General features: G+C 55.0%; 1 protein-coding gene across 1 annotated transcript in view; it reads right to left on the bottom strand.

The window, feature by feature from the left end:
• The window catches only part of MPPED1 (metallophosphoesterase domain containing 1), a 64,577-nt gene that overhangs the window by 13,468 nt on the left and 30,901 nt on the right, over window positions 1–20,208 (bottom strand). Inside the window, exon 3 of the mRNA XM_065887720.1 lies at window positions 12,256–12,481. Coding sequence (XP_065743792.1) covers window positions 12,256–12,481 — 226 coding nt within the window. The remainder of the gene's footprint in view (window positions 1–12,255; window positions 12,482–20,208) is intronic.

Here is a 20,208-nt window from a genome sequence, read left to right on the forward strand (position 1 = left end):
TGGAGGCAGGTTTGCCTTACTCCTTCCCTGCATCTCCCGGGCTCGGGAGCCGAGCGGGAGTCTGGGGGAGACGCTGCCACCGCAGGGGAGCTGTGGCTGCCAGCGAGGGGGCAGGGCCAGGACGAGCAGCGACGTGTCCCCGGGACTGTCAGTCACACACCTTAGGGCAAGTCAGCAGCAAGACGAGTGGAACCAAAGAACGGGGTCCTTTGTCTTTCCTAATGAATTTCCCCCACCCTTCCGAGGCGCAGAATCATTCATCTTTTGTTTCGCTGGGACTCTGCAGCTGGGAGAAGGCAGACGACTCGTTTCAAACATTAATCTCATGTAGAAGAGTGCGCGTATGTGTGCTGAGGGGCCTTCTAGAAAGAAAACAACAATGTGAAATCAAGGAAGATAAGGATAGGAAAAGAGCAGAAGAGAAATCCCATGCGTGTGAGAGAGGCTGAGTGTGAGAGAGGTGAGAAAGTGTGCGTGAGAGTATGGGTGCTCACGTGTGCGTGTGTCATGTGGGGGGTGTGTGCGCGTGTGTATGGCATGCGTCTGCATGTGCGTGTGTGCTCACGCTCGTGCAGAGGTAGCACAGTGTGGGTCCAGACACGAGGGATTTCTTCCCTCCATCAAAATTTGTCAACTGCCAGTCGTGTGTTGAGGCTGATGAGTATAATATCCGGCGGAGGAAGGAGAGGGAAGTGACCACTGGTGGAGGACGCTGCTTGGCCCCTCGGGGACCCTCCCAAGCCTGTCGTGTCCCTGTCACAGGACCAAACGAGGGGGCACCGAGGCTCGGGCAGGGCTCGCGGTCAGCAGGCTTCCCAGCTTGTCTTGAACAGATACAGACTGTTCCCAACTTGATTTGGGCTCTAGACGGGAAGGGCGGGAAGTACCGCTGAGGTTCTGTGATGCTCCGACCAGCACTCACGGGGCCAGGGATCTAGGCCCCCAAGGCCAGCCTCTTGTGGTTCTGCAGCCCAACAGGGGCTGCAGGAGGGACGGGGCCAGGGCCAGGCTGGGAAGCGGCAGCCCATGAGACAGGTCAAAGCCAGCCGCCCCCCGCACCCCCGAGCTCCCCAACTCCACCCACCTGGGCGGGAACCTGGCACCACCTCTGCCTACAGCTGAGATCTTGGACCAGTCGCTTGACCAACCCACGCCTCGCCTCACCTCTCTCCTCTGTAAGACGGGGATGAAAACAGTTCTGCCTTGCTGTGGAGAGTGACAGGCAGAGTAGGTGGGGCCACTGTGCCGCAGTCTCATGGTAAGTTTGCTGAATGGGGGTTTCAGGTATTGAAGGGGAGGGAAAGCCTTGGCCTCTCTTGTCTGAACAGATCAAGGCCACGGTCTGTGCTGAAACCACCTAGAAATGCAGGATGAAATGTAAATAATCACAGTGCTAGATGCCCGGGGACTGCCAGCCTCTGAACCAGGGAACGTGGGTCTTCATGGCCTTGAAGCAACAAGAGAGAAGGCCCCGGTGGTCAGCAGGGGCTGTGACCAGAAAGCTGGGTCCCCAGAGGGATTCGGGGAAAGAGCGGACCACGGGGAGGCCTCCACCAGAGGGAAGCTTCCCCTGGACCTCTGACCCAGGCTTCCCCAGGCTGTGAGCCCATGGGCCCAGGAAGCTCTAATCCATGAACGGAGCAGAAGGGGGTCCCTGGCCAGGTGCACCCACAGACTGGGGTAGACATCCTCTCTGAGGGGCACCCCTAAACCTGGATGCCCAGCATCCCCCAGATGGAGCCTTGCAGAACGTGAGCGGGCAACCCCAAATTACGACACCCCAAACACCTCAGAGAATGACCAGAGAGACTGAAAAATGAGTATTTTTTTTAAGAGGCGAAAAAGATTTTCTTAATAGAAAGAGCAAAGGGTGAGGTGGCTGGAACTGAGCCCCAGGCCCACCCATTCCTCAAGCAGAGCCAGAAGGACGGAAGGTCTGGAGTCCAGTGCGGGGCACAGCAGTCCAAACTGGGCTCACCGTGGTCTCCCATCAGCTTCTGGAGGTGGCGGGGACAGCAGGGGCAGGGCGGGCTGTCTCAGGCCCTGGCGCCGCCAGGATCCCGCTCCCCTGGCACCCCCTTGACCACATTATGGTGAAAGGCATTGAGAAGCAAGGGAAAAGCTAGGAGTTCGTTATTTCATCCTCTCTATTGTTTTTTCCCGGAAAGATATATTTTACCAAGTCTTTTAAGAAGCATTTTATGGGCGTCCCTGGTGGCGCAGTGGTTGAGAGTCCGCCTGCCGATGTAGGGGACGCGGGTTCGTGCCCCGGTCCGGGAAGATCCCACATGCCGCAGGGCGGCTGAGCCCGTGAGCCATGGCCGCTGAGCCTGCGCGTCCGGAGCCTGTGCTCCGCAGCGGGAGAGGCCACAACAGTGAGAGGCCCGCGTACCACAAAAATAAATAATAAATAAATAAATAAAAATAATAAAAAGCATTTTATTTTAGCACCTCTCCGTCTGCCGTTCTGGGTAGGGCCGCCATCCTTCCATCCCGGCCCATCTGGGCTCTCAGTTACTGTGGGACCTTAAGCCAGTCGCTTCATTTTGTGGGTCTCAGTCTTTTCAGCTATACAGTGGGGACAAGGGTCAAACCTCACTCATGGTTGTGAAGAATTCAAGCAGCTGGAGCAGCTAGAAGTCCAGAGCCTTTGGGTCAGCAGTGAGAAAAGTAACTGTGCGACTGCTGCTGTCACATCCAGAAGCAGAGCCCCAGCACCTTCAGGGCACAGATTTTAAATTCCCAGGCTGCTCAGTTCCTGCCTTCTCCTCGCACCCACCCCCCGCAGCGGGCCTGCTCTGTGCACACAGGGAAGCGGAGGGAAGGCCGTCAAAGGCTCACGCTAGAACCCACGGCCAGCCTTGTCCAGGGGCCACCCTCTCTGTGCCCGCAGCCCCTGCAGGCTGTACGTACACAACCTCCTCCAGCCCCCTCTCTGGGCAGTCGAGGCAGTAGCTGGAGAGGTTTGGGGGTAGCTGGGACCACCGTGTGTCGAATGCCTGTGTGCCAAGCAACTTTACGCACAAGACCTCTCTGAATCCTAAGAACAACCCCACGAGGGGACTGTCCCGTTGTCATTTCACAGAAGCCGAGATCCTGACCTGAGGTCACTCAGCTGGGCCCCGCACATCCTGGCTGTTTGGAGAGAGCTAGTCCCTGAGGCTCCGGCTGCCCGCCAGGCCCTGCCCTGCCCGGAGGCAGCCAGGCCTCCTAGCTGAGGTTCAGGCTCCGCGCCCAGACGCCCAGCAGCGGCCCGGCCACCACTTCTCAAAGTTTCCTGTCTCAGCAGGTTTAGATGTCTTCTTTCAAAATACCAGAAGTAATTAGACCAGATGGACTAGCTGTGTGCCAACTTCACTCCCTCCCTCACTCCTTAAAAAAAAAAAAAAAAAATCAAGGCCGTTTTCAGTTAAATGAGAACAAAAAATGCATCCAAAACCCATAAATGAATACGGTATGTATACGGAATTTTTTTTTAACACTTAGGATTTTGTAACAGCTGAGTTCTTCCTCTTCTTCTGAGGATGGTTCCCGCCCCCTTCCTCTAAGCTGCTCTCGGCGAAGGCTCAGCGCCGAGTCTGCATCTGAGGGGCCCAGAGATGACTTCCAGAAAGTCACAGTGCCCCGGGAGGGTGGCCGTGCAAGCACGCGGCTCTAGTGAGCCCTCCATCCCTCCCATGCCGACTGGACCAGGGAAGTGGTGATGCAGCCTCCCCTGGAGTCAGGTCCCTGCTCTCCTGGAGCCTCAACTGTTCTAGTTGGGAAAAGAGACATGAAAGAAATGGGTTGCTGGAGTAGTTAAGACAGTGTGGCCCTGGAGCTAGGTGGGCTGAAGGAGCAGGCGATAGCCCAGACACAGCCCCCGTGTGCCAGGCAAGGAGGGTAACACAGAGCAGCCAGGAAGCACGATCTCTGTATTTGGTGCCAGGCCAAGTGGAAAATCCCAAAACGGGATCCCTACCTCACACCATCAATGCGATCACTGCCAGTGGGCCCAACACCTAAGCATATTGATAAAAGGCAACACAGCGAAGATGTGGGAAGATAATAAGGAAACATCTTCATGACTTCAGGGGCGGGATTTCTTAAATAGGACACAGAAAGCACTTACTGCAAAGAAAAACAGTGACACATCTGACTACACCAAAATTACAAACTTTGAGTCATCTGAAGGCACCATGAAGAGAGGGAAGAGGCCAGTCACAGGGGAGGAAAAGCCACATTACACATTACATGTGATGAAGGGCTCGCGTTCAGAATACATAAAGAATCTCTACTAACCAATACGGAAAGGGCAGACAACCCAATTATCTTTTTAAATGGGCAAAAGACCTGAGCCCTTCACAAAAGAAGAAATCCAAGTGGCCAAGATTCTCAAGCTCGCGGGTCGTCAAGGGAATGCAAATGAAAACCACCTTGAAGTATCAGCACAGCCACCAGATGGGTACAATCCGCAAGGCCCACAATACCAAGTCCTGGCAAGGAGGTGAGGCAGGGCACGGCTGACGGGGAAAAACTGGCTTCGCCCCCGCCAAAGAGCTGTACAGTACATGACCTGACCACTCCGTCCCTGAGTGTGTGTGTGCGTGTGTGTGTGTGTGTGTGCGCGTGTGTGTGCGCGTGTGTGTCCACACACGCACACACATTCAGGAGTGAATCTCTATGTGCACTAAGAGACGTGTGGAATGTTCACAGCAATATTATTTATAATGGGCCCAAAGCAAGGGTGGTGGGAACTGGTTAGAATGGATAAATAAATCGTGATATATTCATACGATGAAATCCTACACAGCACTGAGAAGAGAACCAATCACAACTGCACATGACGACATGGAAGAAGCTTAAAAATATATAATACTGAGTGAAAAAAAGCAGTCATGGAACAACACATGAGTCCATTTTTATAAAGTTCGAAAAACAGGCAGAACCCAACTGTCTCAGGATACGGGTGGCCAGACGAAACACAACATGCCCCGTTAAATTTGAACTTCAGACAAACGGCACAATTCTTTTAGTGTATGTACATTTAAAATATTGCATAGGACATATTCACGTTACAAAATTATTCTCTCTCTGCCTCTGACCATCCTGCAAAATGGGATTGGTGATGGTGCCCTGTCACGGGGGACACAGCCAGGCCGGGCCCATTCTTGGGACTCCAGAACCCTGCAGGGGGCCAGGCACCTGGCGGCCGCTGTGTGCCTCCAAGTGTGTGTCTCACAAGAAGTGGAACCATTCAAATCTGACCCACCAGTCTCCCAAGCAGAGCATCCCCTGGCGGCAACACTTAGGTAACATGGCGACCATGAGTTTGCTGTCTGCTTCCTCCTCCGAGCTTGCTTTGGTGAGTCCTCAATATCAAGGCCAACCTCGTCCCAAGTCTAGCGCCAAAAGGGCTTCTCTGAGAGCAGGCCCATGCATCCCTCTGCTTACAGGGGGTCATCAGCCTCAGGCAGAGAAACAGTGGCCCTCTGCATGGGGGAGGAGCTGGGAGGACACCAGGCCCAGACACAGTGTATCTCTGCTTGCATGCCCCTTGTAATGGGCAGCTCACCACGCAGTAAGGCCCAACTGCCTCTCCTCTGGGCTCCTGCCTGTGGGACTGTCTTCCCACACTGCTGAGAACCTGCCTTCTGTGTCCCTGCTCTGCCTTGTAGGACGACACAGAACAGGTCTGCCCCCAGCGTGGGTCAGCTTTGCCCACATGCCCCAGGTACCACTGATATTAGGTTACTTATGGCTACTGGTTTATCTGATCCCTGATCCCCGCCTGCTGGTGTTACGATGCTGCTAGAGTCGCCTGTATTCCATGTGTTAGTCAATATGTTAAGGGCACGGGAAAAAGAAAACGAAAACCCTGAACATCTGAATTTAATAATAATCACTACCAGCTTTGTTGTCCATCCCCTCCTAACAAGCTGCCATACGCCCAGGCGCCGGGGGCTGAGCTCGCCCAGCCTAAACCTCGACAGACAGTGGGGATGGCAAACAGCCCCCCCGAGCCAAGCAGAGTTGGCAGCCAGGCCACGAGGTTCTTTGGCCAGGAATACCTTCTTGGGGACTGATAAGTGCCACTTCCCCAGTATGGCTTCACCTGACGACATCACAGAGAACACCCTGGTGCCCCCTTGCCCAGATGGAAGACAGAGGCTCAGAGAGACGTGACTTGCCGAGGTCAGATGTGAAGTGAGAGTCAGGGCGGTGGGGACGTCCCTGGTGTGTCTGGGTCCAGGGCACAAGCGTGACTGAAAGTCAGCTCTGCACACACGAGCACTGTGCCCCTTCCAGGCCTCGGGTGTGATGTGCCAGGTCCCCACGGGCTGAGGACACAGGGCTACAGGAGTTGCAACTCACTGAGCGCTGGGAGACCAGGGTGAGGCCACCGCCCACCGTGGCAGCCGCCAGCCTGGCCTGATGACCCAGCCTCTGGCCTTTGCTCTCTCACTGAGACTCTGGAAGCCACACTCCACCCCCAGCACATCCACAGCCCTCTGAGCCTCCTGCGTCTTGCCGGGACTGTTTCCTCTGCTGTCACACCCTTCCCAGCCCCCAGAGCTGCTTGCGTCTATGGCTCTCCTGTGGGGAGATCTCCCCGACCCCAGCTCCCAGAGCTTCTCCTCCATGGCTCTTGTTGAACCAAGGCATTGGTGGCTGATGTGTCTCCCACGAGGGTAAAAACCCCGTGAAGACGGGAGCTGCATCTGTCTGGCCCGTGGCACGTCCCTGGAGTGGCCACGGGACAAATACTTGATCAATGAATTAACCAACCAATGGGCGGCCATGAGAACATCATTTCAATCCCCAGGTCTCAATGGGCCAACAAGGCCGATGTGCGTCCTGAGGCTATTCAGAGGACCAAGGACACACGAAGAGCACGCTGCCCCACGCCTGGCACACAGCAGGCGTTCACAAAAGGGCCTCCATCTTGGAGCAGACTGAGAGTCAGGAGAACCACTCACTGTGTGGCCCTGGACAAGCCACGTCCTCACCGGGGCCTCTACTTACCCTTCTGTAAAAGGAGGCGATTGCAGGCCTGGTCCTATTCTAGGGGCTGTTGAGGTATCAGCGGGAACAGAGCTCTCTCTGTCCTGGTCTCCACCCCAGCGGCTTCCCAGTAATAATAACCACAACCAACCTCCAAGGCCACACTCTGGGCCTGGCCTTCATCTGGATGGGCCCACGCAGCCCTCACAACCCCCCTATAGGGTTGGCAGTACCATTTCCCTGTATAGAGGGACCAGAAAGGCTAGGCACTTGCCCAGAGTCACACAGCTAAGAGGTGGTGTTACCCCAATTTGGACAACCCTTCCCTTACCACCCAACCTCCCAGCCACTACAGTTGCTGAGATTCCGGGGGCCTGGTGGCAGGGGCCCACCCTCCCAGGCATGCAGGTCCCAGGGGGGAAGGTGGCAGAAGGAAATCAGGGTTAGTTCCTTGGTGCCATGGAAGCAGGTGCAAGCAACTGGCTCACACAGGGGGAAATTTAGTGAAACTTCCCCAAGCACACGAGCCCACGTCTCACCTCACACCACCTGCTCCCAGCCCCAGACGGGGCCTAAAGGAACCCAGGGTTGCTGCATGGAATGCCAGCTCACAGCCTGCATCTCAGAATGCAGACAAGGTGCCGTCTAGCTCTCGGCGTTAAGGGCTGTGAACCAACAGCAGGCCCAAGAAGAGTGTGGCAGGGTCCGGCACATCACAGGGGCTCCGAAATATGGCTCCTCCCTTGCCTCTTCCGCCTATGGAAACCCCACACCTCCTTCAAATACCCCCTCCAACAGGGAGCCCTCCTGGATCTCACCAAGCCCTCCTGGGGTCCCTTCTCTGTGTAGCAGCCTGGTGCTGGGCCCGCCATGGCATGGGGCCGGGGGTGTGCGTCCAGCTGGGACGAAGGTAAGGGTCAAGGAGAAGATAGGCACTCCTCTCACTCAGGCCCCAGGGGGCCTGCAACTAAAAGGTCCAGAACTACCCGTGCTGGAGCCACAGAAGTCAAAGCAGAGACCACAGGCAGCTCGAGCACAGAGCAGCTGGACTCCAGCAAGGCTGACAGCGGCCTCACTCAGGCCTCAGCAGCAGCAGCTCTTGGCCTGCAGCTGGCATAGGGGACCACAGGGCTGGCCTGACATCCCGGCCAGGAGCCTGGGGAGCTGGCCGTCAAAGGGGTTCTTCGGGGCCCAGCTGTGGGGCTGCACAGAGCTGCTCTGGGTGGGGTGGGAAGGACACTGAGTGACACCTGCCGGCTCCCACCCCCTGTTGTCCTCCATCCCACGTCTGGGTCCCGGGCAAGGCTGTGATGGAAGGGGGCTCCACATAGCAAATAACAAGAATGATGTCTCCATTCGCGGAAAGCCTGGTGCGGCCACTGGGCTCAGCTGAACCCTCCTGACATCTCTGCAACCACCCCCTGCAGGAGGTGCCCCATCACTCCCATTGTGCAGAGGAGGAAACTGAGGCACCGAGAGGTCAAGTGACTCACCCAGGGTCACACAGCCCATAAGAGGTGAGGCCAAGAGTTGAGCCCAGGCAGTTTGGTTCCAAAGCCGTGCTGTTAACTTGTAAGCAATCTAACTTTAAACAAAATGTTGTGTGTATGGGTGTGGGTGTGTATGGGTATGTGAGTGTGCAGGGGAGACAGGGTGTTGGAAACCACTGGGCAAAGAGATCCAGTCCAGATTCCCTGGTCTGGCACCTGACCCTCCTGACCCTCTAGCCTCATCTCCCACCGCCCCACCCCTCCCATTGTGCTCAGCTCACCTCCACGCCTTTGCTCACGCTGGTTCCTCCTTTGACAATGACCTCCTTCTGGTTTTTTGCCTAACAGACTTCCCCTCCAGGTCTGGGCTCTCATAGCCTGCCAGGCAGACTCGGCCATCTGCTCCCCTCTCCTGGCCTTGGCCCCGAGCTCATCACACCCCTGAGGGCCCCCGACCTCAGTCCTCGTCAGGACCTCACAGGCCGCCGGGAGGGTTTGTGGAGACCCTGTGCACGGCAAGGACCAGGGAGATGACAGCAGGCATCTCCTGGGGCTCAAGGAAGGCAGGACAGCCCAGCATCTCCCCTCTGCCCCATGAGGAGGCCTTGGGAGGATGGGGCCACGTCCTAAACCCCTCACAGCCTCTAGCCAGCAGGTGGTCACCATGTGGTATCAGCCAGGGCCGCCCCAGGGCTCCCCAGCCACACTGTGTCAGCAGCCGCTCTCCCTGAAGTCCCTGCACCCAGACAGGCCCCGGGTCCCCACAGATCGCCCGTCAGCCTCCCTACGTGTGCTGCTCTGGGTGATGGTGCAGCCTCAGGCCCTGCCACCCCTCCACGCCTGTGAATGCCCTTCTCTTCCCTCGTGGCTCAGGTCACCCCACCCCCTCCAGGGAGCCTTCTGGAATCAAGCCACTCTTTCAAGCACGTGAGGTCTCTCCTTCCTGTGTAGGGTGTCCTCCTCACCCTGTCAGCACTTGGCACCCTGTGTCCATTGCCAGCTGGGCCTCTAAGGGCCACGTGGTCTATCCAACTACAGGACGGGGACGATATATCAGTCCTCACAAGGCTGAGCAAGGATTAGAGACAATCCTTGTGGAGATTTAAGCCCAGGGCCCAGCTTACTGTAACTGTTCAGGAATGATCTGCTGCCACCATCAACATCATCACAATCTGAACCACCATCATCACCATCACCATCATCACCATCACCATCACCACCATCACCATCATCACCATCATCACCACCATCATCACCATCACCATCATCACCACCATCACCATCACCACCATCATCACCACCATCACCATCATCATCACCATCACCATCATCACCATCACCATCATCACCATCATCATCACCATCACCATCATCACCATCACCATCATCACCATCACCATCATCACCATCATCACCATCATCACCATCACCATCATCACCATCACCATCATCACCATCATCACCACCATCACCATCACCATCATCATCACCACCACCATCATCACCATCATCACCATCATCACCATCATCATCACCATCACCATCATCATCACCATCACCATCATCACCATCACCATCATCACCATCACCATCATCACCATCATCACCACCATCATCATCACCATCATCACCATCACCATCATCACCATCATCACCATCATCACCATCATCACCATCACCATCATCACCATCACCATCATCACCATCATCACCACCATCACCATCACCATCATCATCACCATCATCACCATCATCATCACCACCACCATCATCACCATCATCACCATCATCACCATCATCATCACCATCACCATCATCATCACCATCACCATCATCACCATCACCATCATCACCATCACCATCATCACCATCATCACCACCATCACCATCACCATCATCATCACCATCATCACCATCATCACCATCATCACCATCACCATCATCACCATCATCACCATCATCACCATCATCATCATCACCACCATCATCATCACCACCATCACCATCATCACCATCATCACCATCACCATCATCACCATCACCATCATCACCACCATCACCATCATCATCACCATCACCATCATCACCATCATCACCATCACCATCATCACCATCACCACCATCATCATCACCATCACCATCATCACCACCACCATCATCACCATCATCACCATCATCACCATCATCATCACCATCACCATCATCATCACCATCACCATCATCACCATCACCATCATCACCATCACCATCATCACCATCACCATCATCACCATCATCACCACCATCACCATCACCATCATCATCACCATCATCACCATCATCACCATCATCACCATCACCATCATCACCATCATCACCATCATCACCATCACCATCATCACCATCATCACCACCATCACCATCATCACCATCACCATCATCACCATCATCACCATCATCATCATCACCACCACCATCATCACCACCATCACCATCATCACCATCATCACCATCACCATCATCACCATCACCATCATCACCACCATCACCATCATCATCACCATCACCATCATCACCATCATCACCATCACCATCATCACCATCACCACCATCATCATCACCATCATCACCACCACCATCATCACCATCATCACCATCATCACCATCATCATCACCATCACCATCATCATCACCATCACCATCATCACCATCACCATCATCACCATCACCATCATCACCATCATCACCACCATCACCATCATCACCATCACCATCATCACCACCATCACCACCATCACCATCATCACCACCATCACCACCATCACCATCATCATCATCACCATCATCACCATCACCATCATCACCATCACCATCATCACCATCATCACCATCACCACCATCATCATCACCATCACCATCATCATCACCATCACCATCATCACCATCACCATCATCACCATCACCATCATCACCATCACCACCATCATCATCACCATCACCATCATCACCACCACCATCATCACCATCACCATCATCACCATCACCACCATCATCATCACCATCACCATCATCACCACCACCATCATCACCATCACCATCATCACAGGGGTTACTATGGACACACCGACCATCACGCAGACCTGTCATGACCTGTTCTCACCATGATCCCCACTTAGCCAGGTGAGCCTAGGGATGAGGTCTGATTGCTCTGTGTCCCCAGCAGGGAACAAAGGTTTGATGTATACTTGTGATTTAAACAGCTGCTGTCCCCAATACAGTAAAGCAGGCCTTTGGCCTTCCAGGAAAATTCCGACTGCCTCTCCTCATCTGGCTAATCAATCATCACCCCCCCACCTATGCATCTTCTGTGTGTGTCAGAGGGACAGACAACAGGGACATTCCTAGCACATGGAATAATGATTAAAAGCAAGGATTCTGGAACCAAACTGCCTGGGTTTAATCTCAGCTCTGCCCATTCCTACCTGTGTGACCTTCAGCCAGGCCCTTACCCTCTCTGTGCCTCAGTTTCCTCACCAGGAAAATGGGGATACTAATAGTATGTGCCTATACGTGAGACAGTATAGCATATATAATTATTTACAAGATATGGGGAAAACAAGGCTCAGAGAGTGGCAGCGACCTGCCTAGGGTCACACAGCATGAGGGGAGAGCTGGCCCCGGGTCTCTCTGCTGCCTCTTCCAGCCCCTCTTCCCTCCATGCACTCAGCCTCACCTCCTCCATCCCCCCAGCACAGCTTTGCTGTCACCAGTGGTCAGAACGGCGCCCACCAGGCACACTCACCACGGGGAGCCGTAGATCCGGAAGCCCCGCACGGTGACCTCCGAGTCCTGCAGGTAGATGCAGTTGGTTAGCAGCGACTGCACGTTCTCGTAGTTCTCCGGCTTCAGCTTCGACACGGACGGGAAGTAGTAAAAGTCCTGCTTGATGAGGTCGGCCATGAACTCCTGGTCGAAGGTCAGCTCGTGGTTGCCTGCGATCACGATCTTGTACTCGTAGGGCAGGCTGCCTGCAGAGGCGACAGACAGACACACAGTGCACCGCTGTTGGCTTCTGGAGGCCACAGTGCCGGGGGGAGGGGGCAGGCAAGAGCCCCTGGACCCCCTGGCAGAGCTGACCCTCGCTGCCGACAGGTGCCTTCTGATCAGAGGCGGCGGCAGCAGCCTGGTCACCATCCCTGTGGCCTCCCTGCCCCCGCTGCTGCTGGGTGACAGGCCGCCTGCCCCCCAGACCAGCGGGACGGGGCTGGACAGTTTCCTGCAGGGCCTCTGAGCTGCAGTGGACCCGGCCTCATCCTCAGGACTCCCCCACCTCCGTTTCTTCTGTCCGGGCCACTTTTCCACTGGAAGGAGACCCTGCCCTGGACCCCCAGGCCTGCCTCGCCAGCCTCACTGTCTCAGGCCCCCTCCACCTGGGGGTCTGACTTGTTAGCTTCCACATAAACAGGGATTGCAAGTTCTTTGCAGAGCCCAGGTCAAACCTTTGGAGACCCTACGCTCGGGAAAGATTACGCTGCCCATCCCCACCCCTACTGCCATGGAATTCAAAGTCAAAACACAGTCTAAGTGGGAACAAAACAAAACCATCCGTGTATAACATACACTGAGCTAATACTAGGGTCCTTCCAGCTGTGCCCTCTGCAAATTCCAGGCGGTTCCTCAACGCCGTGCTTCTTCCCCTTGCTTTCTCTGGGGCCTTACGTCACAGATGCCCTAGGCAGGTGTGTGCACTGCGTCCCGGGTGATCTGGCCATGGGCTGGGTTCCAGCACAGCCGCCCAAGGCTACCACAGCCCCTCGGCCTCAGTAAACTGGCCGCCACCCACCCCGGCTCCCCAACACCCGCCAGCAGCCAGCCTGACCCCAGGCTCAGGCCCGGGACTCCCGACCTCCCACCAGCCTCAGCTGCTAGGCTCTCCGGGCCTGGATAAAGAGTCATGATGGTACCTGATTAGGATAAAAAAATGAATTCTGAAGGTGAACCCCGAGGCCCAAGCCTTTTTCTTGCCCCCTCCTCAAGGGCGTGCCCTGGTGGGTCAAGCAAACACCAAGGGGCGTGTGAAGGTGCCAGCCCAGCACGGGGCCTTGGGGAGACGGGGTGTCCAGGCAGGAGAATGGTGACATTCCATAGCCATTTCACAGACAAGTAACTGCGGCCACTGAATGGAACTTCTAAACCACCTGAGCTCTGGTTTCTGAGGAGCCGGGACAAAAGACACCAAACTCTACTCTGCGTCTGTTTCAGCAAGAAAGTCGCTTCTTTTGTCCAAATTCGTCAGCAGTGAGTGGCTAGTTAGCACGACCCTGTGCACGTATAAGCCCTACTACACGTCAGGCACGGAGCCAGGCCTTCATCGCGTCCATCATGCAGACGCGGAAACTGAGGCTCCGGAAGCTGCGGGGTGATGTGCTGGAGGCCACGTGGCCAGAAGGCGTCAGAGCTGGATTCTGAGCCAGGCAGTCCTGTGTGACCCCAGACTTTCCACCTACTCGGGGAAAGCCCGGGAAAGCGCCCTCGACAAGGCCAGGGCGAGGGCCCATCCTGACCACCGAGAGCCGTGGCCACACCTCTGGCTCCAGCCTCCCATCCGGGGGTCCCAGGGTGATGTGAAAGGGAACCTGCCCAGAGGACCGCCCCGGGCTAACAGAGATCCACACCTCAGGAGGCGTCTTCTCCGTTCCCAGTGACCGTGACTCCCACAGGAGCACACACAGGGCAAAGTGTCCAGCTTTAGAGCCAGCAGACCTGGGTTCTGTCACCTCTCATCCGAGCAGGTCACTTTAACCTCTCTGGGCCTCAGTTTCCCCTCTGATCAACGTGAGTGTGCCTGGTAACTGACCCTTTCTGGGGGCCAAGGGCCTCGTGTGGCCCCCAGCTCCACCAAGCCCCTTCCCTGTGGCTGGTCCCACCCAGGGGTAACACAGTCCAGGGACAGCAGAGCTTTCTCACTCTTGACCATGACCTGAAACTCGACCTCCTCTGCTGTGTGAGCCTTCTATCAGAAACCCAATTCCAGAAATGCCTCTTCTCCAAATTCTGAGGACTTCCTGCCTTACTGGGAACTGGGGCCCACAATACCAGGTCAGCTGTGACAGACGTGGGATCAGACTCAGCTCCCCATAAGGCTCCAGGAAGAATCCCGTTTGCCCAGCACTGTGGAAGCTCCAGGAAGGGGCAGGGTGAGTTTTATGGCTGTGCCATACAATGCAGTTCTAGGTACCATAACTACAACTATTATCATATTCTAATTGCAATGAACCCAATTAGAAACTTCTCCAGCCCGCACCCCTCCCATCCCTGCAGTTGGGACCTGCCCATTCTGCCTGGCCCCAGGCTCTATGGTCGTGGCAAAGGGCTGTTGGGTGGCCGCTCGCCTCCGAGCCTGGCCACAGAGGAGGTGGGGACCCCAGCACGGAGAGAGGAGTTTTTCACAAAACAAGCAGAAAACCATAATCTGTTCATCACTGCCTCACCGGCCACCCAGACTTCTTTACAGGTTTGAGAAAATAGCGTTCTCTCTTCTTTGGTGTTTGTCAACTCTGGGAGGCTGTCCGATGCCAGGCATGGCCTCCAGGGGCTGACAGCTGGGTCCCAGACCCAGTTCTGCCACTAACCGGCTATGTGACTTGACCTCCGTTTCCTCACGTGTGAAACAGGAAGATTAATGCCTACCTCGCAAGACCGTTCTAGGATTATACAAGACAGTGAATGGAAACACACAAAGCCTTTTGGTGTTCAGAAAAAGTCAGCTTCCCTGGGCCAGAGTTTGCAAACTAGAAGCCAGCAGGCCGGCCCTGCCCACAGACGTATTTTGTTTGGCATATTTTTTTGGCTTTTCTAAATTTGCATTTGCTGCCAACATTAAAAATTAGAGAAATTCCAATAAAATGTCATTCTTTCTGTTTTCTAAAAATCAATCAATCAATTTTAAAATCTCACCATCCTGGCCTAGGCAAGTGCTGAGTGCCTGTGCTTCCCTTAGACAGGAAGCAGAGGGCAGTTTGCCCAGTCCCCACCTGCCCCTACCACTCACTCCCAGCCCACTTCACTCATTTTAAGGTACTGCCCACTCCCGGCAGCGCTGGGGATTCCGGCCCCGGCCACAGCCCCTGGAGACGAAGGGGACCAGACCTGGCCCCTGCCCCTCCGAGCTGCCAACCAGGCCGTGGCGATGAGCTCCCCAAGGCCCCTCTGCCTCCCCGCCTCACTCATCGTCCTATTTGTCATCCCAGCCTGGCCCAGGGATGCTGAGACGTCCTCTTGTTCTCCTCACAGGAAAGAAGCAGGAGCAGAGAGGAGACGTCTTCACCATCTCCATCCCAAGCAGGCCCCAGCAGAAGTCTGGAAAGCGAAGCCCCCGCCGGCACCCCGGGTGACACGGTGCAGAGCCTCCTCTCTCCAGTGAGGCTCAGGCTGCCGGCAGGGAGGGGAGAGGCTTGCCTGGGCCTGAACATCTGCAGAAGGGTCGTGGAGGACAGCACAGAGAGGCCTGCCATTTCTGGGACCTGACTGTTGGGCCAGACACCCTTGGTAAAAAGGCTGGGCCCTCCCGAGGTGGGCTCTGTCACCTCCGCCTCGAAGCTGGGCAACGAGGGTCCCAGGTCAGGAACCTGCCCAGGTCCCGCAGCAGGTGAGCGGCAGAAGCAATGCTAGGTGCTGGTCCAGCTGACTCCACACCTCTGGGTCAGCAGCTCAGGCTCGTTCAAGGCCACCAGGCCAGCCCCTCGCCACGCTGCAGTCGCGGCCGGAGCAGTGGCCACCATGACTGCCTTCCAGCACCAGTTCGTGCGTTTCCACTTCACAGCATCCATCCACCCCACTCGGCGCGCCGCCCCGGCTGGGGGAGCCCGACCGCACTAATGTATTGATGTCGTGTCTCTGACTGGGGGTGTTACTTAAGCAAATGAGCAAATTACTCCAACCATAGAGTTTCATTTATTTCCGAAGCTCCTGACTACCAGGGACTGAGGAGTGGGCAGGAGGCTGTGGGCTGTCTCCTGTTCCTCCCACCTCGGGTCAGAGGAGGTAACTGAGGCTTCTTCCCTCCCAGGGAAGAACCAGCTCCTGGACATAAAGCCAGGTGGGGGGCAGGAGCTGTAACATGCTGGCGTGACACCCTCAAATATTGTCTGGTTTCTCCCCAAGAGATGGGTGCCACACGGCTTGGAGGCAGGGGGCGCGTCCATTTGTGAACACAGAAAGCTTCCAGCACCAGGCCCTGCTGAGCTGGACGTCCAGCCACAAACACATCTCTGTCTGCATGGTCACCTGGACTTGGCAACTCGCCAGCTGTGTGTAACCTTCAAAGACACTTAAGTATTATTATCCCCATTTTACATCTGGGAAAATGGAGGCTCAGAGAGGTTACACAAATCAATAATAAAGTGATGAACAAGCACAAAGGGTAATGGACGGTTTGACAGTTTTTGTGGCTTGGCCTCATCAAACTCATCCTGAACTGGTACCATTATGCTACACTGCCTCTCAGAGGGTAGACAGATCATTGGATGGATGATGGATGGATGGATGAGTGGATGCATAGATGGATGGATGGATGGATGCATAGATGGATGGATGATGGATGGATGATGGATGGATGGATGGATGCATCATGGACGGATGGATGGATGATGGATGGATGGATGCATGCATGATGGATGGATGATGGATAGATGGATGGATGGATGGATGGATGCATGATGGATGGATGAGTGGATGGATAGATGGATGGATGAGTGGATGGATAGATGGATGGATGAGTGGATGGATAGATGGATGGGCAAAGAAGGATGGATTATGGATAGATGAATAAATGGAAAGAGATAGATGGATGCATTTATAAATCAATCAATGCATCTTGGGATAGCTCTGTCTCCTTTATACCAGCTGATTTCTGTCTACCTGGATCCCGCCCTTTCCTCCAAATTTTTCTTCCAACTGTCCTGGCAGGGCTTGCTATCCAGACCCACCTTCCTCACCCATAATCCTGACTGGCTCTCTCTGAATCTTCTCCCACTGGACCTGCCCTCTTGTAGATGGGGGTGGGAGAGCCAGAACCAAGGCTCTGCTACAGCTTAACTATCACAGAGGCAGGTGGAAAAGTCCCCTCCTCTGCTCTGGGGTGCTACCTCTGTTGCTACAACCTAAAGCTGCATTAGATGCTCACATCAGCCTGCAGCTCTTACCAACCTGATTGTGGATAAAATGCCCAACGACCAATCATCAGAGGCTTTCTGGCTTAGCTTCATCTTCCCCCTCCTGTATCTGGGTAGTGAATGAGAGAGTGTTTGGGGGCCCTCAATGACCATTTGACTTGCAGGGGCTTCGTGGGGAAAATGATGAGATGAAAACAAACTCTTCCTCCCGATGCCTGCCCAGAGGAAATTAATGTTGTTCCCTCTGCCCCTTCTTGCGGCTGTCCTTCCTTGGCAGCAGAGAAGAGGGCTAATATACAGGGGGACCACCCCAGTGCCCAGATGGGAGCACCTGCCCTGACAAGCTTCCAAGAGTGCCTGAACCCCGGCTGTTCTCCAGCAGGTGTCGGGGGCTGTGCCAGCTTGGTGAGGCGCCGAGAGGAGACAAATGGGCCCACTGCCTTCTCACACCCACCTCCCTCAGCCCAACAGAAGCAAAGAATCCAGTCAGCCTATCCCAAAAGCCCAGCAAGCCAGAAACTCGTTTTCTTCCCTGAAGCTGGGCCCTGGTCAGCTGCCCACAAGCTCTGTCTGAGCACAGGCTGTGCTCCAGAAGCTAGACAAGGCACCAAACAAAGCTTAGCCCTAAGGTCTGTACCAGAAGTGACACGCAGAGCTTCCAATCCACACCCCTCACTGGACAGAGGAGGAAACTGGAGCTCAGAGAGGGAAAGGGCTTGCCTGAGGTCACACAGCAAGACAACAGCGAACCAGCACTCGAACCCCAGCCTCTCACCTCAGGAACGCAGAACAGTGGTCACACCAGCCAGCCTCTGGTAGGACATGCAGGCTGAGCTGGGGACTGGAGAGACAGGACATTCGGGAAGAGTGGCACAGAGACCTGAGGGTCCGCTTGGCTCCTGGGCCAGGTGCGCCTTGCTGGGGTGTGATCTCCCAGCCTCAGGTCTGGGAGAAGCAGCAAGTCCTCGTGGAAACCAGCCCTCCTCCCTGCTTTTCAGAGCTGGTGGGCATTGTTATGCATTTGTATTCTGCGTGATAACGTCCAGCTCATCTTCCCCAAATGCTTCGTTTCTCCTCAGCCAGCTCACTTGAAATCCTGGCATTTGCTAGCCATGGATTTGTTGGTGGTAAAAGGACCATTAGGTATTCATCAGCAGAGAACTGGAAGATGATCACACTATTTTAACTTTTCATTTGCCGTCTATGGCCAAATAGATATGCACCCACACGTAGATTCCACATGGCAGCGAGTATGCGCGGGGTTCGGAGCTCAAAGGGGGATGCAAACGAAAGATCTGCTACTTGCACTTCCAAGATTAATCTCCCTCCAAAAGGTCACAATTCTTTATCGCTAACACTTGCCCATCCCATTGAACAGAAAGTGCTACATCCAAACTGCATAATCTGTTAAATTCAACGTGATATATGTGCGAGCTTCTCCATAATCTACGCCGCTCCCGGAGTGGTGTATGGAGCCCAGCAGAGTTTTACTGTTATCTGAATGCAGCGGCAATCAGACAGTTGCCCACTTATGGCTCCTCCCGCCCATTCCCGTCTCGCAGAACACAGCAGAGGGGAATGGAATAAAGAGACGGCATAACGATCTCTGATTGCATTTTTAGCGCGTCTTTGACAGTTCCGTGTTTAAACACTTGCCCATGTCTGGGAGATTCACGTGACCAGACTTCTTGGGATGGCACTCGATCTAGAGTAACTCTGGAATGGAGACTCGGCTTCAAGCTGCCGCCGGGGCTGCAGGGGGCTCGGGCACACGTGTGCCATCGCCATGTACACACAGAGGACACGGGCCGGCGATGCACCAGGGGAATCTGTGTGCAGCCCGAGCAGGCGGGAGAAGCTGAAGACAGGTGCCTGGGCCAAGGGCAGGGCTGAGAGATGGGAGCACACTGCACGGGCTGTGTCCCCCAGAAGCTGGTTTGTGCTGCCCTGTGTGCCAGGCACCGTGACAAGCAATTTCGATGCAACGCTTCTAGACACCCTTAGAAAGCAAGGCTGGACCCCATCTCTGCCTTCTCCTGGCTACCTGGCCGGGAGTGGAAACCCTCACTTCTCTGAGCCCGGGCATCCTCATCTGTAAAGGCGGGACGTTTAGGGCTCTTCACAGAGTTCTTGGAAAAATCAAACTAGGGGAGACGCATAAAGCCCCTGTATTGTACTTACACAGAGAGTTGTTTTAATCAGGTACGGTAAGACTTGCAGACACGGAAATGACTGCTTTGAGGAAGCAGGTTTTACTCACAGATCCCTAGAAACAGGGCAAGCGGGCAGAGGATGGGCTAGTGAATAATGCGGGTGGGCTTGGGGCGCAGGGCTGACCCTCGTTGTCTGCTCCCAGGCCCTGGGGTGATTGATCAGGGCAGTGTGTGCGACAGCCCCATGCAGGACGTGGCTGGGGGTGGGGTGTGGAGTCTGGATTAGTTGGTTTGCTTGTGAAAGGTGTGCTCAGAGGTGAGTCCTTTACTATCTCTACAATGGGTTAACTCTGGAGGGGTAGTCCCTTGGGGTCAGCCAGCCTCCAAGATGCCAAGCCATCAGGATTCAGAAAACCAAAGGCATGATTT

This window comes from Phocoena phocoena, chromosome 11, assembly GCF_963924675.1.
Source record: "Phocoena phocoena chromosome 11, mPhoPho1.1, whole genome shotgun sequence".
NCBI lineage: Eukaryota > Metazoa > Chordata > Mammalia > Artiodactyla > Phocoenidae > Phocoena > Phocoena phocoena.